The sequence below is a fragment of the Dasypus novemcinctus genome, chromosome 23 (assembly GCF_030445035.2).
Source record: "Dasypus novemcinctus isolate mDasNov1 chromosome 23, mDasNov1.1.hap2, whole genome shotgun sequence".
NCBI lineage: Eukaryota > Metazoa > Chordata > Mammalia > Cingulata > Dasypodidae > Dasypus > Dasypus novemcinctus.
In genome coordinates, this window is record NC_080695.1 from 41,097,605 (window position 1) to 41,125,290 (window position 27,686).

Consider the following 27,686-nt stretch of genomic DNA (forward strand, 5'->3'; position numbering starts at 1 on the left):
GTTGTCTGTTCTTGGTGTCTATTTGCTGCGTCTTGTTTCTTTGTCCGCTTCTGTTGTCGTCAGCGGCATGGGAAGTGTGGGCGGCGCCATTCCTGGGCAGGCTGCACTTTCTTTTCACGCTGGGCGGCTCTCCCCACGGGCGCAGCGCGTGGGGCTTCCCCACGCGGGGGACACCCTTGCGTGGCACGGCACTCCTTTGCGCGCATCAGCACTGCGCATGGCCAGCTCCACACGGGTCAAGGAGGCCCGGGGTTTGAACCGCGGACCTCCCATATGGTAGACGGACGCCCTAACCACTGGGCCAAAGTCCGTTTCCCATGAATAGAGTATTATATTGGTTCTTCATGTCATTGCCAAACCCTGAAATACTTACCCTGAAATGAAATGGCATCCTCATAGAAGCAGGTTTTGAGACTGAAGTACACGACTTATTTTGAATTAGAAGAGCTATGCAACAAGTAAATACCAAATCTAGGTATGGTTGGGGGAATACAACTGCTGCTTCTAGGGTCACAAGGCCATCTGGAAAAAGAATACAGAGAGAAAACAACTGAAGGATGTGTGTCTTTATTGGTGATGCCTGGCATCTTTGTTGGTCAAAGGGAATGACACTGATGTACAAACAGCATGCCACAGGAATCTCACTTGACTCCATAAGCAGAGGTATAAATCCTTCATATTTTTTTTAAAGATGTATTTATTTTATTTATTTATCCCCACCCTCCCTTGCCGCTTTGCTTGCTGTCTGCTCTGTGTCCATTCACTGCATGTTCTTCCATGTTTGCTTGTCTTCTTTTGTTGCATCACCTTGCTGTGCCAGCTCTCCGTGGGCACACGGCCTGTCAGCTTTCCACAGGCACAGGCTGTCAGCTCTCCAAGGGCGTGGGCCAGCTTGCCTTCACATGGTAGACGGGAGCCCAATCAATTGAGCCACATCTGCTTCCCAAATCCTTTGTATTTTGATCTCTACCTTTCCCATTTTGTTTAGATATAATTTGAGAGCTAGCTTGGTCCTCTGCTTTTCAATCATGGTAATGCCAATACTCAAATGAATATAGTATGAGTTTCAAGTGATCAGCAACATAAGATGCATAGGCTTTCTAATTAGGCAAACATGTATTTAAGACATGTACTTCCTTTTTTGTGTGTGTGGGGGGTGGGCAGGAAGAATGGGTCTCCTATAAAATTTCCATGAAAAACTAAACAATCCAAAGATGCACTATTTTAAGGGCAATTTATTTGGAAATTGGAAGGGTCCAAAACAAAACAATAAAAGCAACATTATCCAACCCTTCCCAAAGCCTACTTTTAAGCAAATCCATAATTTGAAAAAACAAAAGGCTAAAAAATATTTTAAGGGTGGGATATATATTCAAAGTAGCAATAAGAACTTCCGACAATTGGCTAATTTCTCCATATCAGTGGGCAAGTGTGATAAACTTTATTATCCTTCAGCCTTCCTCCCACAGCCCTTAGTCTTGTTTCAAAATATGACTTCTGTGAGGATGCAGGGTCCAAGACCTTTAGGGTTCATGGCATCCACTCAGGCAGCAAGACGCCAGCAAACTCTAGGGACGGGCAGGCACACATCATGGGGCGAATAGTTGAGAAGCTATTTGAACTCACGCCATATTTTGTCATCTGGTTTACATTTAAGACCCAGTTGGCTCATCATTCTCAGAAATAAACTTGCTCCAGGGTTAGGAAACTTCATCATGAGACTTGAGATATATTGGTTTAGAAAGTCGTCTCCGTTTCTCCTGGCTTCGAAGTCCCCTGCCTCGTAGTGGAGTAAGGCCCATTGGTGGCAGATGAATCTGAATAATAATGAGAATAATGATGACATTAAAAATCATATTCATAGCAGCAGTTTACAGTTGTTGAGGATTTATTAAGTTACAGGCTTTCCACTAAGTACCAAATCTATACCGACTCATTAATCTCAACAATCTTTATATATGTTAATCCTTACAATGACCTCATAAGGGATTAATATTCTGATTTTTGTAGATGAGAAAACAGAGGATCAAAGAAGTTAAATAGGGAAGCAGACTTGGCCCAATGGATAGGGTGGCCGCCTACCACATGTGAGGTCCGCGGTTCAAACCCTGGGCCTCCTTAACCCAAGTGGAGCTGGCCCATGTGCAGTGCTGATGCACACAAGGCGTGCCATGCCATGCAGGGGTGTCCCCTGCGTAGGGGAGCCCCATGCGCAAGGAGTGTGCCCTGTAAGGAGAACCACCTAGTGCGAAAGAAAGTGCAGCCTGCCCAAGAATGGCGCTGCACATACAGAGAGCTGACACAGCAAGATGACACAACAAAAAGAAACAGATTCCCAGTGCCACTGATAAGGACAGAAGCAGTCACGGAAGAACAAACAGCAAATGGACACAGAGAACAGACAACTGACTGGTGAGGGGGAAATAAAAAGAAAAACAACTTAAAAAAAAGAAGTTAAATATCTTGTCCAAGGTTATACATTAAGTGGTGGAAAAGGATTTGAACTCAGATCTGTCTGATTCTAGAGCTTGTAATCTTAACTTCTTTGACATTTTCTCTACATGGGGAAAAAATGACCACAAGGTCACACAGCAAGATGGGAATTCAAAGACAGGGGAGGGGAAAAGTGTGTGCAAAGAGGTTCAGTGCAGAGTAGAAAACTGGGAACCCAAATATCTACTATTAGGGAGCTAAATTATTGCACATTCTTACTATAGCATACAATGCAATCATTTAAAAAGATTAAGGTAGAATTCTACACAAAGATATATGGAACAGATCAAGTAAAATAAGTAGGCAAACAAAGCAATAAGCTCAGCATGATCTCAAAAAAAAGCTAAATAATAGATACATTACCAAACTATTAGGTTTAACCAATACAGTATGAAATTGCTGTTTATATAGGTCAAGGAGTTAAATTATCTGCAATTTCACATGGCCCAATCTAATAGTTACACTGGTCACTTCTATGGGGTGAGAATTTTGGACAATTTTCACTTTCTATTTGATGTGTTCCTTTAATGTTTGAATTTTATTCTTTTCTTAACAAATATGTCTTATAATAAAGAAAATAAAAACATTTCCATGAAAAAGAGAAAAGCCATGTACATGTGAGCTGATTTTCCTATCTGTATGTGGGAAAGTTGTAGGAGAAATCATGCGTTCATTGCCATTTTAATTTCTTGCAATGGATTGGTGGCATGCAAGGATAGCTGTTTTCCAATATGCCTCCTAAAGGAGCTCTAGGCTTCTCAGCAAGCACTAGTCCTCTTGGTACATTCTTTTGGAAATAAGCAGGTTGACAAAGATTAGTATCCACATGTTAACTGGAGTTACACTTACTGGCCTTGGATAAGGAATCTGGTAATGCAGTCCAATTTCAATCCTGGCTATGCATTCGTCTACACACTGTTTAATCAGGCCTGTGTCTGTGAGCTATTAAAAGGGGAAAACAGGTGAGGCTGTTAGCATCTTTCTAAAGCTACATAAAATATAGGTATACATTTTCTTAAACTTTTCCAGTTCACTAGCTAATAAATTAAATATTGATAACTTGAAAAGTCAAAAGCAATTTAAAATTTACAGCAGAGTAAATTTGAAAAAGTGTTGAAGTAGGTACCATATGCACATGGTAAAAATAATTCAACTACTACAAAGGATATAGCATGAAAACTAAGTCTCCCTCTTGCCCTTATCCCCCAGTTCCCACTTTGTTTTATGTCCTTCCAAGAATATTCTATGTATATTTAAGCAAGTTTATATTTTACTCTTACACAAATGATAGTTTACTCTGATGCAAACCTTACTTTTTCACTAACAACATAACTTGGAGCTCCTTCTATATTCACACATATAGAACTCCCTCACTTCCCACCCCTCCCCCCCAACCCTGCTGTTTTGCCATGTCCGTTCACTGTGTGATCTTCTGTGTCTGTTTCTTTTTGTCTTCTCTTCTTGTTTTCTCCTCTAGGCTTCACCAGGATTCTATCCCAGGGACCTCTGATGTGGAAGAGAAATTCCCTCTCACTTGTACCACCTCAGTTCCTGGTTTCTGTTGTATCTTGCCTTGATTCTCCCCTGCCTCTCTCTTTTGTTGCATCATCATCTTACCGCATTGTGTGCCATGTGGGTCTGGTTACCCCACAGGTGCACCTTTACCAGGAGGCCCCGGGGATTGAACCCATGTCCACCCATGTGGTAAACAGAAGCCCAATTGCTTGAGCCACATTCACTTTCCTCCCTCCCTCATTCTTTTTAATAGTTGCATAAAATTCCACTCTAAGGCTGTACCATAATTTATTTAGCCAGTTTCCTACTGATGGACATTTATAATCTTTTGCCATTACAAGCAAATCTACTATGGATTCCGATAAAGTGTATGTGTACTCAAATGTAAATATATCTAAAAGATATATCCCTAGAGAGAGAAGTGCTAGGTCTAACACAGGATATGCATTTTTAATTTTTACAGATATTCCCAAATTAACCTCTAGAGATTGCACCAATATACATGCCCCCCCAATGTTGTATGAGAGTGCTTTCCCGCACAGTCCACATGTTGGTTAAATTTTAAAGTAATTATTTCAGCAAGTGCTGTCCAGAATACCTCTGAGTAAGATATTGCAGAATGATCTATTATTTTGAACTGTAAACTGCCTTGGCTCATTGCTAAGGGGAAGAAAGTTTTTGAAATTTCAACAGTCAAATCATGGTAGTCTAGTTTCAAGTACAGGCACACCTTGTTTTATTGCACTTATTTTATTGTGCTTCACAGATATTGCATCTTTTACAAATTGAAGGTTTGTGGCAACCCTGTGTTGATCAAATCTATTGGCTCCATTTTTATAACAGCATGTACTTACTTCGTGTCTCTGTCACATTTTAATTAAGGTATGTACATTGTTTTTTTAGACATAATGCTACTGCACACTTAGTAGACTACACTATAGTGTAAACAGAAATTTTACATGCACTGGGAAACCAAAAAATATGTGCGGCTCACTTTACTGCGATATTTGCTTCATTGCAGTGGTCTGGAACCAAACTCACAATATCTCTGAGATATGCCTATAAAGGAATGAAAACTTCATTCTGAAAAACAAAAAGCCAGAAAGGAGATAGGGAAGAAGCACTTTCATTCTGGGTTGGGAAGTTACTCAACACATGGCTCTGTTAAGGTTTGCAAGTAGGGCTCAAAGCAGACTAGAATTGTACCAGCCCAGATGACACCCACAGTAAAGTCTGGGAAGGCGTGGCTTGGAAATCTCAAGGGCCTTCCTGTCCTATGATACCTCTTGGAGCAGAGGAGAGTTCCAGGAACAGCAATGTGTGGAACCGCAACTAAATCCCTTGGGGCAAAGGTTCAACTTCTGGCCTCTGGGCTTCTCAGAAGCTGTTACTCTGATGTCCACCTTGGGAATAAGATTTCCATGTTCCCTTTTGTCACAGGGATCCAGAGCACTTTGTGAGATATTTTTGGATTATTATACTCTTACAGCAAGTGAGGTGACAAGAAGTTACTTATGTCTGCATAAGAGATAAGGGAGAAATGAAAAGCCCTCTCAAAGATGTAGTTAAGGGGGCTGGGAAATACTGGGGCTCCATCTGTCTATTTGAACAAGCTTGGTCTACAGTCCTCCAGACCTTAGTCATTCATGGGCTGCCTGCACAATTTTGCCCTATTCATATACAACCCTGTTGGAGACTGAACTATGCCCCCACAAAACGCATGTTCAGGTCCCAAGCACTGGTTCCTATGAGTATGAACCCATTTGTAAAATAGGACTCTTAAAGATGTTATTAGTTAAGGTGTACCCAAACTGAATAAGGGTGGGCTTTAACCTAATATGGCCAAAGTCCTTATAAGCTAAGGAAATTGGAGAAAGAGAGAAGTCAAGGGAAGCAAGAAGCTAGAAGTGAGACCTGGAAGAGAAAGGAGAGGATGCCATCATGTGCGCTGCCATGTCATGGAAAAGCCAAGGACTAAGGATTGTTGGCAGCCAGCTCAAGGATGCCATTGCCTTGCTGACACCTTGATCCTGAACTACTCCTGGCTTCAAAATTGTGAGCCAATAAATTCCTATGTTTAAGCCAACCCATTTTATAGTATTGTTTTAACAGCTCAGAAACTAAAACACACATCCTTCATTAGTGTGGTACATTTGTTACAATTGATGAACACTTTCTGAAGCATTGCCACTAAGTGTGGATTATAGTTTACATTGTAGTTTACACTCTCTCCCACACAATTTTGTAAGTTATCGCAAGATATATAATGGCCTGTATCTGTCATTGCAATGTCATTCAGGACAATTCCCAAGTCCTGAAAATGCCCCATATTATACCTGTTTTTCCCTCTTCCTCCCCTCAGAACCTCCATGGCCATTGCCTCCACATCAATGATGTAAGTTCTTCTACTGCTAGAATTACAGTAAGTCTATAGGAGAATACCAGTAAGTCTACTCTAGTCCATCGTTCATTCCCCAATCCTGAGGATTCTGGGATAGTGATGTCTACTCCATCTCTAATTAAAAGGGGGCTTAGATCCCATGGGGCAGATGGATGGGACTATCTTGCTTGCAGTTGCAGACTCTCTCTGTTCCTTGGGCTGGGCATCATCCATCATCATCATCTTATTATTAGTTATCCTGGGTAAGTCCGATGAATCAGAGAGTAGGTGTTGCAACTCTGTTGAGATTTAGGGCCCAACTGGCAAATGGAAAGTCCAAAGATTTAAGTCTCTTGGACATACACTTATCAACTATAGGTTCAAATAGAAGGGGCAGAAGAGCTGTGTGTAGGGAAAACACAACCGAGTACAACTCTGTCACACTGGGGAGCATAAATTCCAAAGTAGGGCTCCCTGGCAGGGCACCAAACTCCTGAGCTGTTAGCCCTGTTTATAGTGTCTGGATGTCTCCAGAGCCACCAGGAGCCCTACTATTTGAGGCAATATTTATTTTGGCAGTCAATGAGATCCTGCTGAGACACACACAAGTATAACCTCTGGAATGACCTCCAAACTCACTTTGAAGTCTCTTAGCCATATAAACCCATTTGTCTTTACTTTAAAAAAAAAAATAGAAATAACCAACTCAGGGGAGTCAATATGACTCAGTGGTTGAGTGCTGGCTTCCCACATATGAGGTCCTGGCTTCAATCCCTGGCACCTCAGAAAAAAGAAAGAAAGAAAGAAAGAAATAATGGCTGAAAACTTCCCAAATTTAACAAAAGACATTGGGAAGCGGACTTGGCCCAGTGGTTAGTGCGTCCGTCTACCACATGGGAGGTCCACGGTTCAAATCCTGGGCCTCCTTGACCTCTGTGCAGCTGGCCCACGCACAGTGCTGATGTGTGCAAGGAGTGCTGTGCCACGCAGGGGTGTCCCCATGTAAGGGAGCCCCACGCGCAAGGAGTGCGCCCCATAAGGAGAGCCGCCCAGCATGAAAGAAAGTTCAGCCTGCCCAAGAACAGTGCCGCACACACGGAGAGCTGACACAACAAGATGACACAACAAAAAGAAACACAGATTTCCATGCCGCTGACAATAACAGAAGCGGACAAGGAAGAACACGGAATGAATAGACACAGAGAACAGACAACTGGGGCAGGGGGGAAGGGGAGAGAAATAAATAAATAAATAAATAAATAAATAAATAAATAAATAAATAAATAAATCTTTTAAAAAAAATACATTAATATACAAATCCAAGCTGCTTAATAAGTTCCAAACAGGATAAACACAAACAAACCCAGACCATGGCATTTTATAATCAAACTGTCAAATGCCAAAGACAAAGAGGAAATTCTAAAAGTTGCAAGAGAGAAACACCATGTCACACACAAGGGAACCTCAATAAGATTAAGTGCCAGTCTCCCGTTGGAAGCATTTAAAGTGCTGAATGCAAAAAACTGCCAAACAAGAATTCTATATCCAGCAAAACTGTCTTTCAAAAATGAGGGAAAGATTAAAACATTCCCAAATAAACAAAAGCTGAGGGAGTCTGTGACCATTAGGGTAGTCCTACAAGAGATGCTCAAGGAAATTCTGTAGATTTAAAGGAAAGACACTAAATAATTCAATGAAGCCACAAGAAGAAATAAAGATCTCTGGTACAGGAAGTGGAAGTGGCTCAACTGATAGTGTCCATCTACCATATGGAGGGTCCAGGTTCGATCCCCAGGGCCTCCTGACCTGTGTGGTAAGTTGGCCCACGCACAGTGCTGCCATGCGCAAGGAGTGCTGTGCCACACAGGGGCGCCCCTGCATAAAGGTGCCCCACGCGCAAGGAGTGCGCCCTGCAAGGAAAGCCGCCCTGTATGAAAAAAGCACAGCCCACCCAGGAGTGGCGCTGCATATACGGAGAGCTGATGCCGCAAGATGATGCAACAAAAAAAAAGACGCAGTTTCCCAATGCCGCTGGATAACGCAAGTGGAACCAGAAAAACACACAGAGAATGGACACAGAGAGCAGACAATGGGGGCGGGGGGGGGGAGAGGGAAGGGGAGAGAAATAAATAAAATAAATCTTTAGAAAAAAAGATCTCTGGTAAAGATATGATTAAATATAAATACCAATACTCTTGTATTTTTTTTATTTATAACTCCACTTTTTACTTCCCACAGAATCTAAGTCATATGCATAAAATGTAATGATAAGGGAGCGGATGTGGCTAAAGCACTTGAGCATCTGCTTCCTACATGGGAGATCCCAGGTTCAGTTCCCCATGCCTCCTAAAAACAAACAAGCAAATAAATGGAAAAACCAACTCAGGGGAGCCGATGCCAGCTTCCCACATACAAGGTCCTGGGTTCAATACCTGGCCCTGGTATTGGGACTTATGATGTACTAACATGTAATTTGTGACAAAGACTACCTAAAGGTGGGGGGTTGGGAATGGATATAAGATCATAGTTTATGTATGTTATTGACATTAAATTGGAAACAAAGTAAATGAGATTGTTATAGATTTAGGATGATAAATTTAAACCCTAAGGTAACCACAAAGAAAATATGGAGAATAAGCAAACTCACAGTGACACAAAGTAGAGTATAAATTACCAGGGGTGGGGAGAAGGGATAATGGTGAGGTATTAACAAAATGAGTGTAGGACTTCTGTTTGGGGTGAAGGAAAAGTTCTAGTAATAGATGGTGCAACATGGCAAATGTGATTAATCCCACTGCATGGAATGCTTGGGAGGGGTTGAGATGGGAAAATTTATGTTGTGTATGTTTCCACAATTAAAAAAAAAAAGAAAGATAAGCTAAAGAGATAATAACAAATGCAACACATGATACTGGATGGGATCTAAAAATGGAGGAGAAAAGGCTCAAAATGACGCTATGGGGATGTGGCAGTTTGAGATTATTTATGAACGCCAAAAAGAGAAAGATTATGTTTGTAAACTATTCCTCTGGGTTTGATACCCTTTGATTATTTTAAATTCAAAGGATTCAAATTTACTTGATAGAGTCAATTTATGGCTTTGGATTTGACCACGCCGGGCATGATTCAGGTAGAGTCCCTATCTCCCTTGGTGATCCTATATAAAAGGACACCCACTCAAGAAGACACGCAGGAAGAAAGAGAGCTCCATAGATGTCAGTGGAGAGAACTTTGTCATGTGACAGAAAGGAGAAGTCTCAAACAGCTAAAGCCTGGGGAGAGATGAGTCATTTGCCTAACAGCCTATAGGAGGAAAGACCAGGCAGCGATCGCTCGCCATCTTGCTTCATTTTGTGGCAGCTGACTTCAGCGAGAAACTACCTCTTATTGGACTTTCCATGGCCTCGTAACTGTAAGCTTTTACCCCAGATAAATGCCCTTTATAAAGCAAACAGATTTCTGTTACTTTGCATCAGCACCCCTTTGGCAGACTAATATAGGGGACATAAAAAATTGGAATATAAAATGTAAACTTTATACCATTGCTAAATTTCTGGCACTTAAGCTGATTACATAAGTGAATACACTTGTTCTTAGGAAACATACATGAAGTACTATATGTTCAAGGTGTTTGATATATGCAGCTTGCTTTCAAATGTTAAGACTATGATAGATTAATAGATTATACATAGCATGATATGTGGCAAAATGTTAAAACTTGATAGATCTGGATATCTGGGCAGGGGGTATGTTCGAGATATTTGTATAGGTTTTATGACTGTCCTATAAGTTTTAAATTATTCAAAATACAAAGTTGAAAAAAATAATAGAAGTAGGAAAACTACAGGAAGTCAGGAAAGGAGAATGGTACTGTGGACTAAGAAAGTTTCTTTCATTGAACTAGTCCCAATTGTAATTTTACATACATTTCCATCTAACTCTGAAGCATCTTTGTGGGACTCTCTCTTGGTTTTGCTCATTTTTATATCTCCAGCATCTAGTTGAGTGTTTAGCACCTGGTGAGACTCACATATATTTTGAAAGAAAGACTAAGAGCAAAGACTGGTGACAGGAGCTAAGACAGAAATGTACAAGCTGGGAAGGGAGGTATGTTCTGCTTTATTAAGCCCTCGAGGTTGGTGGGGAGGCCCTTCAGGTGGCTGGGGAGAGGCAGAGACTGGAGGTATTCAGATGTGAGAGTTGGAACCTTAAGGTGATTTCACATTCTGAGGGCCTCAAGGTAGAGGCCTGACCTTTCAGAGACCCCTACAGCTGTTAGGAAGGCACTCAGAGCACAGTGCAAAAAGGAAAAGAAGACATCAGAGAGGGGGAAAAAGTCAAGAGAATAGGTGGTCAGGAAGTTTCAGCAGGGGAAGAGATAGCAACGAATCATTAGATCAAAGAGAAGGAGGCAGAATAAAGGTCAGGAGCTGAATGCCTCTTTTTATGCTTCATGCCTAGTCTTTCTAAGCAGCTAATAGCTTTATGGTTTGTTGGGATGGCTCAAAATGCCTTTTGGAAATGGTTTTGGGTTCCCATTTCTGGGTGTGGAGTTTGGTTAAACTATCTAATGGAGGCACTACTTTACCCAGTTATGTGGTCCCAAAAGGCAAACTTACTTTGCTAGCCAAAGATGTTTGAGTTCAAAGCAGAGTTATGAAGGCAATACTGTGTCTCCTCTTATTCTCTTCCCACTGAGTGGGTTTATATTTGGAGGCTTTGGGTAGTTATGATTGAAAAAAAAGTTTTTTTTAACCGGGCACTTCCTGTGGGAATGGCCAGTAATTGGCTCAAGAGATGAGGAACTGCTTCTCCCCTGAAGTCTCAATGGCTTGATGGTCCATGGCTCATTTGGTCTTCTGAGGACACTGAGCTATTAGAACAAGTGAAGAGAGAAACAGGGGCTGGAGTCTCCTTTCTGGGGGCTGGGTGAGCCTTCCTGCCCTGCGTTGTACCACTCTGACTTGTGCTGTTCAGTCTCTCATATGTAGGACAGAGAAGAAATGAATGCTTCAAGAAACTGCTCCCCACCTCGCAAACTCTAACTGGAACCTACTTACATTTTTGTTTTTCTGGAACAGTGTTTTGGCTTCATGTAATATGTACTGTTTTTCTTTAATGGTGTCTTCCATCTGCCCTGATGCTGCCTGCCATTTCCTTGCGAGCCTGAAAATTCTGCGGTAGAGGCCAAGAACTTCTTGTCGTGTTACTGTTGTCATCTTCGGAACCACCAAAATAGAGGAGGAAAATTTTGCATAAAAATTCAGTTTGACAGCAGACAGCTAGGCAGATGTACAATTTTTTAAAATCAAGTTCTTTAATTAGTCTAGAAATAATTGCTCTTTCTCAACAGATCTGTCTGGTAGCATTGCCAGACTGGCATAGTAGGAATACCAGCTATGTATTTCTCAATGAGCCTTGTTCATCACCCCAGTCATGGCCAGTTTTAAAAACATGGCAAAATGAACACATACCTGACTATTCTTTAAACTTGTCTTCTTGGGATAGGATATTCTGGTAAAATTGTATCACTCACCTGAGTGTCTAGAAGACATTTTGGATAGGTGAATTTTCTGGGATTTAAGTGAGAATTGGGATTTAATGTAAAAGCTGCAAAATCAAGTGCATGTGAGAACCTAGCAGGCAACATAAATGAGGGAAATGACTGGGTGGGGAGAGTGGCCAATTGGAGAGGTCATGCCCCCTTGAAAAGGGATGGTCACTACTCAGCTCCAGGGAGCTGTGGCCATGTGGAAATGAGGGCTTGGAGATGCCAGTTTTCCTGATAGTTCAAGAATAGGCGATAATCCAGACTTTTTAAAAGTGAGAAATCTTCCAAAGACAATAATTTATTATTTTTGAAAATGTGAGCACCACTGAGGGCCAAATAAAATGAGTCTGCAGACTCAATTCCACTCAGAGGCTTGTCAGGCTGCAAACCCTTTTCCAATTTGCCATAGCCTTGTGGAAAATATTTCTCAAAATTATCAGTCTACTTCCTTGTCCATGTAAGCACCATACAATGAATATAATTAAAAATCTTTCTGATGACTGAAGATCTTCGGGTCCCTCTGAGTTTTAACTCTGAAAGATCAATTTTCATTTCAAAGGACTTGGCAGAATATAAACTGAACTAAGTATATACCCTAAAACTAATGGTAATTTAAAAAGTAAAATTCATGTCAGCTGTATCTTAGTTTTATTATGAAATATTTCCAATATACAAAAAGGTAGAAAGTAATAAAACTGACAGCCATATATCCACCAAGTACCTTAAAGAATATTATACAGTTGAAGCTCCCATAGTACCCTTCTCAATTACATTCTCCTTCCTCACTCCTAGACGGAAGCACTATCCTGAGTTTGTTTTTTATCTCTGGTGCCTACCTTTACGTTAATATTATATCGTATTTCTTTCCAAGTTTAAAAACTATAAAAATAGCATTGGGGAGTGGATGTGGCTCAAGCGGTTGAGTGCTTGCTTCCCCTATGGGAGGTCCAGGACTCGGTTCTTAGTGCCTCCTATAAACAAAACAAACAAACAAACAAACAAGCAAACAAAGGAAAAACCAACTCCGGAGAGCCTATTTGGCTCAGTGGTTGAGTGCTGGCTTACCACATATGAGGTCCTGGGTTCAATCCCTGGCCCTGGTACCCCCACCCCCCAAAAAAGTATATTTTTCATACCTTGCTTTTTTCCCTTATTATATTTGTAAGATGCATCCATGTTGCTTTATGTAGCTCTAGTTCATACCTTCCTGTGACTGCAAATCACTCCTCTGAATGAAGATACCTCAATATCCATTCTGTTGATGGACATTTTACTTACGCAAAAACTTCGGCCTACCTCTTTACTATTTATTTCTACATCTAAAAGAACCCCATTATGGTAGGACTCTGATGAGTTGGACTGAGAATAATGAATACTGTACTGACTTGAACAAATGGCTGGGAAGGCAAGCGGGGCAGATTTGGTGAGTAAGCAGCAGGGCCAGGCGCTGCCAGGCACTTGGACACCTCATTATGAGTCCTGGCATTTTCTCAAAAAGGCTCGTCAGGATCGGGAAGTAGGCTACTCACTGTCATTTGCGCACATGACCCATTTCTAACCCATGGGGGAGGCTTACTACTTGGAGCTTGTATGCTTTAGGGTGGTCCTGAGCTTATGAGAATTTGGGCAACTAAAGAATGCAGATAGAAGCTAGAAGGAGGTATGTTTATTCAGAAATTCTCAGTACCCTAGCTGCAAGGAATTCAACTTGCAGAAAGTTTCTTTTTCGAATATAAGTGACTCTCCTACTTTCCTGACCTTGGTGACCTTTTTTGAGCAAGGAGGAATAAACCAAGGCTTAACCATTTGATGAAGGGCTTGAAAGTACTATTTTACCCAATTCAAAAGTTATAGGGACCCAAGCAGTTATAGACAACTCCAATTCTGAGGTCCATGATGCTTCACAGAAAAAAATGCTTAAAAGGAGTTCATAAAAACTGAGACAGAACATCATGCTTTATAGCTAATAATAATAAAAACCCAGATGAGATGATGACATTTTTCCGGGTAAGGAAACAGGTTTCTGAGTTTCTGGCTCTCCTAAAAACTCCATGGTTTCATATAAAAATCTGTGAGTCAGTTCTGTGAGGGGCAGGGAGTCTGTAACTAACATGTATTAGTAATTGCTTCATTTCCCTGACATTGACAACGCTTCCTTGACTGCCTGAAACTTGGTCAGGCAACTGAAGGAGGTCTGGTAAATTAAAACAACAGCAACCTTTTCCAAAGCCTTTCATTGGTTTCCTTCAACTATTCTAAGCACAGCTTCCAACGGTAACTGATGCTCTTAAGTCATAATTTGATCCACAAGCCCTGCAATTAGGTACTCAAGGTAACAATCACTATTAACAATTGGTACTTAATAGGACTATTTTCAGAATGCATTAATTAATGTGTAAATGTTGTGAAAACTAATCCTGAAAGGGAGATATGTGATGTCTCCTCTCCAAAACTGGATGACCCAGAAAGTCCCAAAGACTTCCAGAGAGAAGGGTCAGAAGCTGTATTCCCCATTATATATTATTAACGAGTCTGGCCTACTATTTTCTTCCAAGTCTGGAGAGAAAAGACAAGAAAAACGCTCTTTTTGTTCTTCCCTTGCTGGAAGGAACTATGTTCTTTCTTGCTGAGGCCAGGGATTGAACCCAGAACCTCTTTGTGGGGTCCATCACTCAAGTATTGACTTGTTAAGGTCTGTCTTCTCCCAAGAGGCCCTAACCTTTTTAATTTACTGCCAAGTCCTCATTATCTAGCAAGGTGGTTGGAACATAGTTGGAATTCAACAAATGTCTGCTAAACAAATGAAAATGTCTCATGCTAAAGAAAGCTTGTGGTGTTAGAAACAGAATCAACTATGTATTTATGTATGTATGTAGGTAGGTAGGTAGGTATATGTATATATATATATACATACACATGCACACACAAATTGAAAAGCTCTTTTCATTTTGGTTTATATTCTTGTCTTTGCTTCTAGATAGCAATCATTTAGAAAAACTGCCTTTTCTTGAAGAGTTTTCCTTCCTTTGGATTCAATACCTTGAAACCAACATTTTTTCCCCTCTAAAACTATCAATGGTCTCTTGCTATTAATGCAAGGCCCAGGCAGTCTTTTCCTTCATCACTAGCATCAGCAGTTGACATGATACAATGGGGTCTGCTGAGGTTTTCCACAGGCTACACCAGGAATATAAACTGTTCCAAGGTCCATAACTGAACCTCAGTCTGGCCATGAAATCTGTTCTTACATAATTTTATCTTTATCTTAAAACCCCAGAATGAGGATAGACTGGAGATATGAGGTATACCTGGAAGCTGGTTTCTTTTTTGAAATTGGACCTCATGTCTAAACATAGCATTCAGATGAAATTCATTACCAAGCACCTACTGTGTGCAGGCCTATGCCACTAAGGAAGGGCTAGCGGATGTGGCTGCACTGTGTATTAGCCTCTGGTTATGGTCGGGAGAAGTTTCCCCTGATGCAGGTGTCCCAAAAGATGGAGAGGTGATTTTAGATGTACAATACAAGTATTTACTTTACTAGTTGTGATTATTAGATGTGTATTACACTAAAATAGCCCATTAAACCCATGATTTAAGAGTGACTTAGAGCTATAGAACTAAAGAGCTTCCTTTAAATAAATATAGTTAAACATTTTTAAAAAGTTGATTTAAAATATAAATAATCTCAAAAATTGTGACAATGGCCCCTGAATCACAGAAGTTTGGGAACTCCTGCTCTACCCTAAGTCACCCTACAGTATCTAAGGCAGTCCTGCTGTTTGTCCTGGGGGAGTCTTCCATTTGGAATGCCTCTTTTCTGCTACCCACCATACCTCACCTAGAAGACACCTGTTTGCTATGATACTTTTTGGAGCAACGCCCCCAACCTCACCCCCCACTTCTATCATAGCCCATTATTATTCTTTTGCACTTTCCTCCAAAACTCTGAATTCCTTGATAGGGACTTTGTCTTGTTCATTCTACTACTACTACTACTATTAACAGTTAACGTTGGCTTTGCACTTACCCTGTGCCAAATGCTTTGCTAATGCTTTACACCCATTAACTCCCATAATCATCACAACTACTCTATAAAGTAGATACTACTATCCTCATTCTACATGGAAAAAAATTGAAGCAAAGAGATTAAATTGTCCACAGTCACACAGTTAGCAGGGGAGGGGAGGGGCGATACAAACCCAGGTGCTTTTAATCACTCAACTAGGCTGCTCAGTCTCAATAAATGTTATCAAATGTTTTATTATTTGATTGGCCTTAAAGAACTTAGCCAATTGTGATAAAGGGAACTAAATAATTCTATTTCAACCCTATACAAAATTTTTTCACCTTAACACAAATTGCAATAATCCTTTTTATAAGTTTGCCATCTGCCCTATCCCCACCCTGCAACAGACCTTCTTCAATAATTATGCTACATATATGGGGACTTCATATTTTTTGAAAGTAATATTAAAAAAATAAAGACAAAAAAAAAAAGAAAAAAAATAATTATGCTAGACACCAGCACCTTTAAAGGAGGCTGTGCACGTGGACTGCCCCACTCTTCTACTCCCTGTGGCAACCCTGTTCCCTCTGACTCCAAAGGCAGCTGACATCATAGAAGAGACACAAGGGCAGGGGCCCATTACAGTGCGACCACCATGCAGGCCTTAGTCTTCCCTCCCAAGAAGCCATCATCCAGTCCCTCAGGAAACATTTACTGAGTGCCCATATGTGCCAGGCACCTGCTAGGTTTTGGGGATTTAGTGATAAATAAGTAGGCATGCTCCCTGCCCTCTAAGAGCTTATATTCTAGTGGCAAAGGCAGATGACATAAAAGAGAAAAAAAATTCAGGTAATGATATGCTCTGAAGGAACTAAACAGTGACATAAAATGAGTGAGCAGTGGCACGGCCTATATAAAGTATATATAAATAAAATGTAAGTCTATAAATAAATATATTCTATATGTATGTAAAATATACTTAAAATGAATGAACAGGTAATCAGGGAAGGCCTGATCATTCAGGAAGTGACAACTGAGCTAAGACCTGAATGAAGCCCATCGACAGGAAGAGCTAAGGGAAAGGCAGCACAAGCAAAGGCCCTGAGATAGAAACCAACTTCAAAAACAAATGTGAGGGAAGTGGACTTGGCCCAGTGGTTAGGGTGTCTGCCTACCACATGGGAGGCCTGCAGCTCAAACCCTGGGCCTCCTTGACCCATTTGGAGCTGGCCCATGCGCAGTGCTGATGCACGCAAGGAGTGCCATGCCATGCAGGGGTGTCTCCGCGTAGGGGAGCCCCACGTGCAAGGAGTGCCGCCTATAAGGAGAGCCGCCCAGCATGAAAGAAAGTTCAGCCTGCCCAGGAATGGTGCCACACACACGGAGAGCTGACGCAGTAAGATGATGCAACAAAAAGAAACACAGATTCCCATGCTGCTGACAACAACAGAAGCGGACAAAGAAGAAGATGCAGCAAATAGACACAGAGAACAGACAACTGGGGCGGGGGGGGGGGGGGGATAGGGGAGAGAAATAAAATAAATAAATCTTTAAAAAAAAATGTGAGGGAGAGGATGTCGCTCAAGTGGTTAAGTGCCTGCTTCCCATGTATAAGGTCCCAGGTTCAATCCCTGGTACCTACTGAAAAAAAAAAAACCAAAAAACAAATGTGTGGGAGATGAAGCCACTAGTTGGCAGAGTCCAGTACAGGTTGGGAGGGTAGGCCTTGGAAAGGAATTTGGCTTGTATTCTAAGAGCAAAGGATTTTGAGCCAGGTAGTACATGGTCTGATTTACATTTTTAATGTTGTGCTAGATTTCAAACTGTTTTATAAGTACTTATAGCTCTACCAACCTTGCAGATGGTGATGCAAGAATCTTGCCTGACATCACCTAATTGACAGAAGAATCAATATTAAAAGCCAAAAAAGCTGAATGATTATTTCCCTGTCTGACCACAAGCTTTTCCTTATTTTCTTTCTTATTTTCTAAAGTTGGTAATGAGGACTCAAAACAAGGAGTGATCAATTTCTTAAAACAACAACAAACCACTCATTCTTCCACTTAGAACTGAGAGTATAAATAAGTACAGTGAAAGGGCCTGAGAGACTCTAAGAACCCATTCTCTGTTCTCTTTTTTTAAAGGAGGTGCCGGGAATTGAACCTGGGCCCTCTTACATGGGAAGCAGGCACTCAACCACTTGAGCTATACCCACTCCCCTAAGAATTCTATCTCTATGGCACAACTACACATATGTGGTTCAGACTAGGACTTGGCATGGCAGATCCAGTTTGAGGGAAGGCCTATGGAAAGATTTGCTTGTATTAGGGGCTTTATCCACTTTGCCACTTTCCCCCACCTTTGGAAAGACCATTAGAGCACAAACACTGGAGTTTTAACAGCAGATACGAAAATTCTCTTTCGCCAGATGAAATTTATGTATGACTCTGGTCTCGGGAATGTCAGAGCTCCAAGAATTGTACTCTCATGAGGCTTTTGCCTTCTACTAAAGAAAAAGTGTTGCAGTACAAACCAGGACACACACACACACACACACACACACACACACACAAAGGGCATGGAAAATTAAGTGACTTCTGAGTCTTCAGGAGGTAAAGGGAAAGGCCCCTTTCCATTCTTTCCAGGAAGATCTGCCTCTAGGTGGAATGTGTTTTCCCCTCATTATCTTATAACAAAGACTGTAGTGTAGCCAAATTTCTCTCCTAAGTACTTTATTATGATTTTGGGGATGGGGTACGTGTTGGGGGACAGGAGATTGTAAAATCCACCCAAACAAAATCACTGTTTTATGTGCTAATTTTTGTGCATCAGTGATGGCACCTACTACATCATGCTGTCCTATCTCTTTAGATCTGGGGCCACTTCCCTTTGCCAATCAAAGTCCCCAACAACCCTCTCTCCCCGAAACACCTGTCTCCCTGAAACGCTTCATTGCCTAGCTGGTGCTTTCTCTTTCAGCTTTGATATCACTTATCGTGGGGCATCTTCTTCATGCTGAGACTGAGTCAGTATCCCTCCTCTGTGTACCAATGGCACCTCTAACCCCCATCAGAGTATTTATCCTCCTATGTTGTCATTTTCTGTTTATATTACTTTTCTCCTCCACTGTGTGTGAGTGTGGTGGGAAGTGTGGGGGATATGTGAGGGAGTGGGGGTGGTGGTAGCGTGTCACATTCTCTACACTCCTAGGCCTGGTACATAGTTGGAGCTTGAGAAATAATTGTTAGGAGAATACAGTTACATTTGTAGAATGACCACCAGTAATATCCATTCTCATACAGCTGGTATTTGGGCCAGGTTTCCCAATGAAGACCTCAGAACACTTTCAAATCCTGATTAACCTTCACGGGAATGTTTTCAAGACACGTGGGTGCCAAGATAAGGATCTGAAGTCACAGTATCATTTTCCTGGGTGGGTGGAGGGGAGGCCTGGTTCCATCTCGGGTAGCATAATTTACTGCTATGTATAACTTACAGTTCTTCTAAGGCCATTAGTAATGTACTAGACTTAAAATACCTTAACATGTTTCTGTGAAGCTTAGAACCAAACATAGAGAAAAATAAGGTTCCTTAAAAAGAATCCTTTTCGGGAATAAGGTCCATTGCACCCAATGATCAGAGGTCAAAGCAACCCAGAAAATTGTAATTGAAAGCTTTTGTCATTTGAAAACCTCTAGAGAACTGAAGTACTCTTGATAATGCCAAAGCAATCAGGTTTTCTTGCCCTGCACAGCACAGTAGGAAATGACTGTCTCGGATTTTAGGCACTCAAAGTTTTCCACATTTGTAAGAGACAGAAATATATAATGCAAATAATAAACGCATAGGCTCTGGAATGGTGGAGGTCAGGGCTGGGCTGGAATCCTGACTTCACTGACTTCACCCCATGGGCATGTTAACCTTCCAGTGTCAGTTTCTTTTAAAAAAAGTAAAATGGGTAACAATAGTACCTTCTTCAAAGAGTGGGTCTACCAATTATTCATGAGATAATTCATGTAAATCACTTAGCACTGTGAGTTAACAAAAGCAAATGTTACCTGAATGGGAGGAAATAGAGAAGGGACAGTAGGCCTTTTATCTAGCCAGAGCTGTCTGCAGAGGAGGGAACAGAAATGTGTGGCCTGTTGGGCCAATTTACTGCTTTGTGGTAGTAATGGATTTTCCTAAAGCTGTTTCCCTCTGATCATTAATAATCCCTGTACAGTGAAGGGCTATTGTTCTCCTGTATGAGTAAATAACCCTGTTGCAGGCACTGCTTATCTTCAGACTGCAGCTCATGCTTCTTACTGGAAATAGAATGCAAGTGCCAACACTAAAAGCATCACCAGGCTTCCCTTCCTATTTTCCTTCCTTTCTCTCTTACTCCTTGTTTATCCTTTGGTGCACTATCCTCCTAAATCTGATATACTCACTGCTTTTTGGCATACAATGCATACCCTACATAATATCAGTTTTACCCAAAGTGAACACCCTTTAAGCTAAATGGTTTCTCACACATCCCTGTCCCTTTTCCCCAATCCCTCCCCGTCAATACACACACACACACACACACACACACACACACATCATGGGCTTGTTTCCTGTCTTGGATTCAACTGTTGGTTACTAGAATACAAAAAGGGAAGTGTAATGCCACACACTTCTGAACCTCTCAGGATATGCTTGTGTGGATTTAATCATACCACAGCTATTCTCTGAAACACATCTTTTTATACAGAAAGTGAGAAGAATATGGTGTGTCAGGGACCGGGCAGAGAGGGTAGCCTATTTTTATTTTAAATAAAGGAAAAGATATTCGGTTAGGCTCTGTAATATGGGAAATCTTCAGCACGTGGGTAAAAACCAAAAATTTTCATGTCATCAGGCTGCTAAAATATTCTCAAACGAGATCATAGGAGGGAAGTACACCCATTTGCTATTTTATATGCCAGCAACTGCAGCAGAGGCAAGATTATGCAGATAGTGAACTCAAATCAGGCTATTGTAATCAGGATAGAAGAGCTATTTCCCCCCTTAGGGAGAGAGATTCTGAATGGAAGCCAAAATTCAGTTTAAATTAAAAGGTAATGGGGAAGTGGATGTGGTTCAAGCATTTGATGCCTGTTTCCCAGGCACTGGAACAGGGGAGGTCCCCAGTTCAAAACCGGTGTCTCCTTAAAAAAAAACAAAGAAACAACAAAAAGCAAAGCAACAAAAAGCACAGGGGAGACATTGTGGCTCAGTGGCTTCCCACATACTATGTCCGGGGTTCAATCCACTGTCCTCCTTAAAAAAAAAAAAAGTAATAGAATATCTATTTCCTTATCAACATATTTTAAAAGACAAAGGCCAGCCAAGGAAGACCAGATGGGTCAGTGGGAGGTAGTAAGAACCAGTTATCAGAAGTAGAACAGGGAAACAAATGTGGCTCAACCAATTGGGGTCCTGTCTACCATATAGGAGTTCCAGGGTTTGATGCCCAGGGCCTTCTGGTAAGGGCAAGCTGGCCCACGTGGTGAGCTGGCCCATGCGGGAATGTGGCCCCGTGCAGGAGTGCCACCCTGCATGGGAATGCCGCCCAGCATGGGAAAGCTACCCTGTGCAGGAGTGCCAGCTGACACAGAGAGCTGGTGCAGCAAGATGACACAAGAGAAACAGAGAAAATAAGAGGTAGCAGAACAGGGAGCTAAAGTGGTGCAAGAGAGTAATCGCCTCTCTCTCACTCCAGAAAGTCCCAGGATTGGTTCCCGGAGCTGCCTAATGAGAATACAAACAGACACATAAGAACACACAGCGAATGGACACAGAGAACAGAAAATGGGGGAAATGGGTCAGGGAGGGGACAGAAGTAAATAAAATAAATCTTAAAAAAAAAAAAGAAGTAGGAGACAGCCTTAGAGGTGAATGGGAGGGGCTGGAAAGATGATAACTAGGCCAGTGCTAAAGATCACCCCACACTTTCATTTAAACCCACCCAGCTGTGATCTTTCACCCTCCACAGGAACTAGAAAACTCAAAGAGCACAAAATACAAATTTAAACTCCTCCTTTTTGAGATTTTTCTAGGGAATTGGAATAGGAAACTGACAAAAGGGCTTCAGTTGTAACTCTGGAAACAGCTAGAGATTTCTAGCACTTGACCCTTGCTGGAAACACTTGATAAATAACTTGCTGCTTGTACAGGGGTCCTTGCCTTCATAGCAGCCTCTAAGTACCCTTTACCTATCAAAAAATTATCAAGCAACTTTTCTCATCCACAGAGGCACTGAAGCTCCTCACTAGACTAAGTCCCTGGAGAGTAGGAGCAATGATTAATTCATTTTTCAGGTGCACAGAATGACTAGCAGTCAGGACTTAAAGGTCCTCCAGTGCAGTTCTGACCAAGAAAATTTTCTGCAATAGCTATCATGCACTTGAAACCAGATTAGGGCTTTTGAGGAAATGAATTTTAAATTTTACTTAAGTTTAAACAGTCATAGACTGCTAGTGGCAACATATCAGACAGCATGGCCCTAAACAAAGGGTTGGAACTCAAATACACATAGGGATCAGCCAGTTCATGAGGAAGGGAGAGAAGGCCTTTTGAGTAAACTTGAGCATGAACCACACACAAATAGGGAAGCTGCTCATTCACTCTGTTGCTGTGTAGGACCTCAGGCCTGGTATTGTCAGATTGTTTGTTTTTTTCAAATGAAGCTGAAAATCTGGATTTCGATGTCCAATTTTTAAAAGCTGGCAAGTAAATTAAGAGAATTTAAATCACTTTGTGGGCTGAACAGTATATTTGCAGGCAGAATCTGTCTTGCCAGTCTACAATCTCTAATGTAGGCCAACTCCTTTACTCAAGGCCACTCTCTCTGGTCACTGGTAGATCTAAGATTGAAACTCGGCCTTCTGACCACCCTTCCCTCTATATCTAGGTGGTGGTGGTAGGGACAGTGGTGGCAGCAGTGAGCTGGCAGGAACAAAAACCGCTTTGTCTGAAGCTGTCAAATTCCATGGCTGATAATTTATGAATGTTCCTACTGTTGTGTTCCTACCAAGCTATAGCCACATCTGGGCCCTATATCTGTACTAGGAACCAGCAGTACACAAAGAAGAAGCAATAGTCTCTGCTCTCAAAGGGTTTAGAGTCCATGAAAGAGATAGATAAGTAAGTGACAAGTCAGGTTTGCTATGATGGATGCAATTACCTGTGCAGAAGTCCAAAAGCACTGACACCTGGGAGAGGAAGAGATGGCAGACACTTGAGCCAGAACTTAAAGATGAGTAGGGGGATGTAGTTGGCCATTGGGGGGTGGGGGTGGGGTGATGAGACTCACTGATTATGAAGATGAGTCCCATTATTCCAGGATATTAAGGGGGCCTTTTTATCTTTGAAGCCTTGCCTGTGTCAAGTCTCGTTTGCTAGCTTCTTTTTCTCTGTGTAACCTCTAAATGTTGTGAGTCCCAGGGAGTTTAGTCTTGGGCCTTCCTCTTTTTTTCAGTGACATCCTCTTCCTAGGTGATCTTTATTTTGACAACCCCCACAATTATTATCTCCAACTATGACTTTTCCCATAACTTGTATATATCTAACTCCTTGACATCTTCAAGAAATTACCAAATTGTGAAACAATGAATCCAAGGATTAATTCCCTGGCATGTCACTACTGCATTTGTACCCCAGTAAACCTTCTATGTTCAAAAAAGAACTTATGATATTCGTTTCCAAACTGTTTTCCCAGTTCTTCCCTATCCCATACAGCTCATGTCCAGTTTGGTAGCAAGTCCTGCAAGCTTTACCTCCAAAATATATTCTGAATCTATTGCTCTCCATGTCCACACAATCAGCATCACCTCTCCGTTGGCCTAATGAGAGAGCCTAACAGGTCTGACTACTGCCACATTTCTCTATGCAGCAGCCAGAGTGATGCTTTAAAAATGTATATATGGCCAGGTCACTCCCTTTTGTAAAACCCTCACATAGTAATCCTTACCATGGCCTAAAAGGCCCTGCCATTTCTTCAACTTCATCACAGATCACTCTATCCCTTGCTCTTTCTGGTCCAGCCACAGAGCCTGCTCATTCCTGTTTCCTTCCTTAGAACCTTTACACTGGTTCTTTTCTCCACCTAGGAAGCTCATCTCCTATCTTCCCTCTTCTCTCTTATCTGGGCAAAGCCACTGCCTTCTCTAAATAGCCTTAACCGACTTAAAGTGGCCCTTTCCTGATGGCGACCGTCTGTCATTTCACCCGGTGTTAGGTATTATTGTCTTTGGGATATTTCCCACTTGCTGATATCTTCTTTACTGATTTACTTGTTAACTCTCTCTTGCATTCGAACGAAAAAATACGGAAAAATTGTCTTGTTCTCAAGTTTGATGAAGCCGGCGCTCATGCACCCATTCTTCAATGGTGCCTCACTTAGGGTAACCTTCAGCAGTTTGACGTCTCCCGCTCCCAGCACGCTGGGAAGAAGGGAATCGCCCTTTTATCTACCACTTACACTCGGGAATACTAAAGATTCAGAAAACTTTCAGATGAGCCCCAAACCCGCATCTCGGCGTCCCCAAACCAAGCCTTCCCTTCCTGGCCTACTGAGGCAGTTTCCCAAGGCCAGAGGCCATAACACCCAGCCGCCCCCGCGAGACTCGGGTCACACAAGCTCGTCTCCTAGCAACACTGCGTCCCCACCCCCACCCCATCCTTACCCCTGGAAAGCCACCCCCTTCCCCGAGTCTCCCGCGCCTAAAGTGAGCGTCGCCATCCCCTACACTCACTCTGCGTCAGTCCTGCTTTCCCCCACCCACAGAAACGCCAAGCCCCCGGCGGGCTGGGAGGAGACTGCGCCGAAAACTCAGCGAAGCCGCGGCTGACAGAGCTCAGGCAGGTCCAGTAGGCCACGTCGGACTAAACCACTAGGCGGACCTCTGTGGGAGTATAGTCCCAGGTCAGGGTTAGTTTCGAGCCTCCCTGAACTTCAAACTCTATCCCACCCTCCGCGGAATACTTGGCAAGATAGCCAACCTTATCGTCTCCCCATTTTCCCTTTACCTCTTTCGCCATCCTTCCTCTCCCCACCCCCCATTCCAACCAAAAGAATGGTCCAGCCCAGCTCCTCCTAGCAGTCTTGCCCGGTCGCTAGGTCTTTGCCCTTACTTGGCGACGGCTTCGTACGTCTTTGCGTACCTCGTGACGCAATCTTCCACCTTCTCCACACTTCTCCCTCCGGTTCTCCCTCCTGGAGCGGGCGGCCGGCGGGGTTACCGGAAGTGATGACGCTGGAGGCAATGGAGGAGGCGGGGCCTCAGGGCGGCCGCCGCCGGTGGGCCGCCGATGAAGAGGAGGCGGTGGCAGCGGTGGAAGAAGAGGCGGCGGCGGCGGGGGTAGGGAGCCTGGAAACGCAAGCGGGGATGGTAGGTGGTTTGGACCCGCCGGGCCGCCGTCGTTTCCAGAAAAGGTTTGACTGGAAGAACCCCTGGAGCAGCTGTGAGTTTGGGGCGGCCGGTGGGGGTGGGGGGGAGGTTAAGGAGAAGAGGAGCGTTGAGAATTGAAGGGGCGGGGGTTGGGTACCTTCGAGAAGGGGGGTGGTGGTAGTGGTGGGTGGTGGAAGGGGAGGAGTGGAAATCAGCGCCTGGTCTGGACTGGTCCCTCTGGAAGAAGAGGCTGTGAGGGGAGCCTGTGGCGTGTCAGCCGCAGAGCTCGGAAAACTTACCTACTGTCCCTGCCTCCTCACCGCAAAGTACCCCTCCACCCAGGGCCTGGGAATCCGGGGCCGGAGCTGCCCCGGAGGGGTTGCACACTCTGGTCCTATGCCCCGGGTAAGTGCTGGGAGGTGGTGGGGTGAATCTTCAGCTTCCACGGTCCTCATTTCCCTCCCCACCCCCATCCTTCGCTTTAATCATTAACAGCCCTGGAATTAAGGGGCTCAGACCCGAAGGCCTTTCTGTGCACCTTTGCTATGAACGGTAACTATTTGTGCCTCAGGTTTTTAGGGCTGGAGGCTTTACCTATATCCTGTATAGGAAGTGGGACGGGGCGAGAAATTTTTTTTTGCCCACTCCTCTCACCCCTCTTCCTCCCCCTGGTTTCCACTTTAATTCACTATGACTGGGTGGCAATCATGTTTTTTGTTTGTTTGTTTTAATTTAAACTGGCACTTAGTACCTTGGTTACCTCTTTTAAATTTGGTGTTCAGTCCCTATCCCAAATCTTATCTGCAGGCTTTGTTAATTTTTCAGTTATAGGCTATGTAACATTGGGAGTACCTCTCAAAGCCTGGTAGCTCCCGATTATAAGGAGCATTTTCTCCCATGAATACTGGACTTCCAAAGCCCTTGTAAGGATTCCTAAATGGTATAATAGTCCAGGAATCAAGTTTCCTTCCTCTGAATACTTTATGTGTGAGGCATTTACATGTTGTCAACTCTTTACAAAATGATTTGATGATGGGCTAATTCTGGTTTTCTGTGTTTCTCTCCACCCACTCTTGATGATGCACTTCAGAGAACAGAAAACCCCATATTACTTTTTTGTTTCCACAATAGAACAGTAGCTCTTTTATCTCTCCCCTTGTGTGCCTGACACACAAGTGTTCAGTGACACTCAACTTCGCTGATTTCCATCTTATTTATTATATATAATGATCTTAAACGAGACAGTATGATCTGTTTAGTTTTGTTTTAAAGAAGACCACAAACCAATGAGCATGAAAGTTTTTTTTAAGAAAACAATGATTGGAAAGAAGGTTGATGTTGCTTTAAAAACAAGTGTGTGTGTGTATATATATATGTGTGTGTATCACCAAATAACTCTCCTCTATCTTGTCATATGGATTTCCTAGGGAAGCATAATGATTCCTGTTTGGGTGTTAACATTTTCTTTGGAAATCCTGTCTAGTCTTGGAACTGTGCTTTCTGAAGAACTTTTAAGAAATAGTGCCCAAATTTTAGGGGTTTTATGATTATCATATGTGTCCATAAATCCTGTCCCTGAATAACAGAACTTGATATGAATATCGCTAGAAGTTTTATTTTAGTGAGTATTCTGATGCCGGGAGAGTCCCACCCTAATTTATCAGTGCTTACAGGCCTTGATAGTACAGAATATTTAATGCCTTTTTTTGTGCAAGTAACATCATGGTTAGATGTTAGAAAAGAATTTCTACTTGAACTGAACTTAGTTGATTGGGAACCTAGTTTGCCATTGAATAAAAAGTCCAAAATACATTAATTCAGCAAACATTTATTTCCTGGATACTAAGTGCTAGCCAGTGTTTCAGGCACAGGGCATACAAAGGTGAATACAAGCAAAACGTCCATGCTTTCATGGAATTTGTATGAGGTGGGAGGGATGGGGACAGAGAGACGATAAGGAATTAAGTCAGATTTTGATGAGTCCTGAATAAAATAAAAGAGTGATGTGATAGAAATTGTCTGAGTAGGATGCAGTCAAGGGAGATCTTTCTTAGGAGTTGATGCCTAAGCTGAGCTTTAAATTAAAAGAAGGAACCAAGCATACGAAGGTAAGGGGAGGAGCCTTCTGGTTTCAGAGAACAGCTAGTGTAGAAACTGACTGGAATGAGCTTGGCATGTTCCAGGGACTGGGAAAAGGGCGAGGGGGTAAGGTGAGGTGAGGGAGGAGGGGACAGTAAAGCTTAATAATAAGCAAAGGGAAAGAGTGGAAAGACACAAGGTCAGAGAGGTGAGGGTGGGGCTCAGAATAGGTTGGCAAAATAAAGATCAAGCAGGGGAAGG

At 42.5% G+C, this 27,686-nt stretch overlaps 2 protein-coding genes across 10 annotated transcripts in view; one reads left to right on the top strand and one right to left on the bottom strand.

The window, feature by feature from the left end:
* On the bottom strand, positions 1-25,760 carry LYRM1 (LYR motif containing 1). 9 transcript variants are annotated; one of them, XR_188792.5, is made up of 5 exons: positions 13,076-13,280; positions 11,449-11,607; positions 3,343-3,435; positions 1,627-1,817; positions 1-522 (listed from the first exon to the last, which is right to left on the bottom strand). XR_188792.5 is itself a non-coding variant. In XM_023583365.2 (5 exons), exons 3-5 carry the CDS (start codon positions 11,605-11,607, stop codon positions 1,701-1,703), a joined length of 369 nt encoding a protein of 122 aa, XP_023439133.2. In that variant the 5' UTR covers positions 25,090-25,325; positions 25,646-25,760; the 3' UTR covers positions 1,218-1,700. The 9 variants fall into 9 exon arrangements, 8 of the variants coding, with proteins under 8 accessions (XP_023439133.2, XP_058142297.1, XP_004474123.2 ...); XM_023583365.2 differs by lacking the exons at positions 1-522; positions 13,076-13,280 and adding exons at positions 25,090-25,325; positions 25,646-25,760 and having other exon boundaries at positions 1,218-1,817; XM_058286314.2 differs by lacking the exons at positions 1-522; positions 13,076-13,280 and adding an exon at positions 25,120-25,197 and having other exon boundaries at positions 1,218-1,817.
* The window catches only part of DCUN1D3 (defective in cullin neddylation 1 domain containing 3), a 39,019-nt gene continuing 36,560 nt past the window's right edge, over positions 25,228-27,686 (top strand). The window contains exon 1 of the mRNA XM_012531203.4: positions 25,228-25,419. The gene's annotated coding sequence lies outside the window, so the exon portion shown is untranslated. The remainder of the gene's footprint in view (positions 25,420-27,686) is intronic.

Excerpts from the sequence above, each read along its gene's own strand:
- LYRM1 (XM_004474065.5), bottom strand. The coding sequence starts at position 13,111 with ATGCATCTTACAAATATAATAAGGGAAAAAAGCAAG. Across the intron at positions 3,436-11,448 it reads TGTTCCAGAAAAACAAAAAT|CTCACAGACACAGGCCTGAT; the intron begins GTAAGTAGGTTC and ends CCCTTTTAATAG. Across the intron at positions 1,818-3,342 it reads AGATTCCTTATCCAAGGCCA|ATTCATCTGCCACCAATGGG; the intron begins GTAAGTGTAACT and ends ATTATTATTCAG.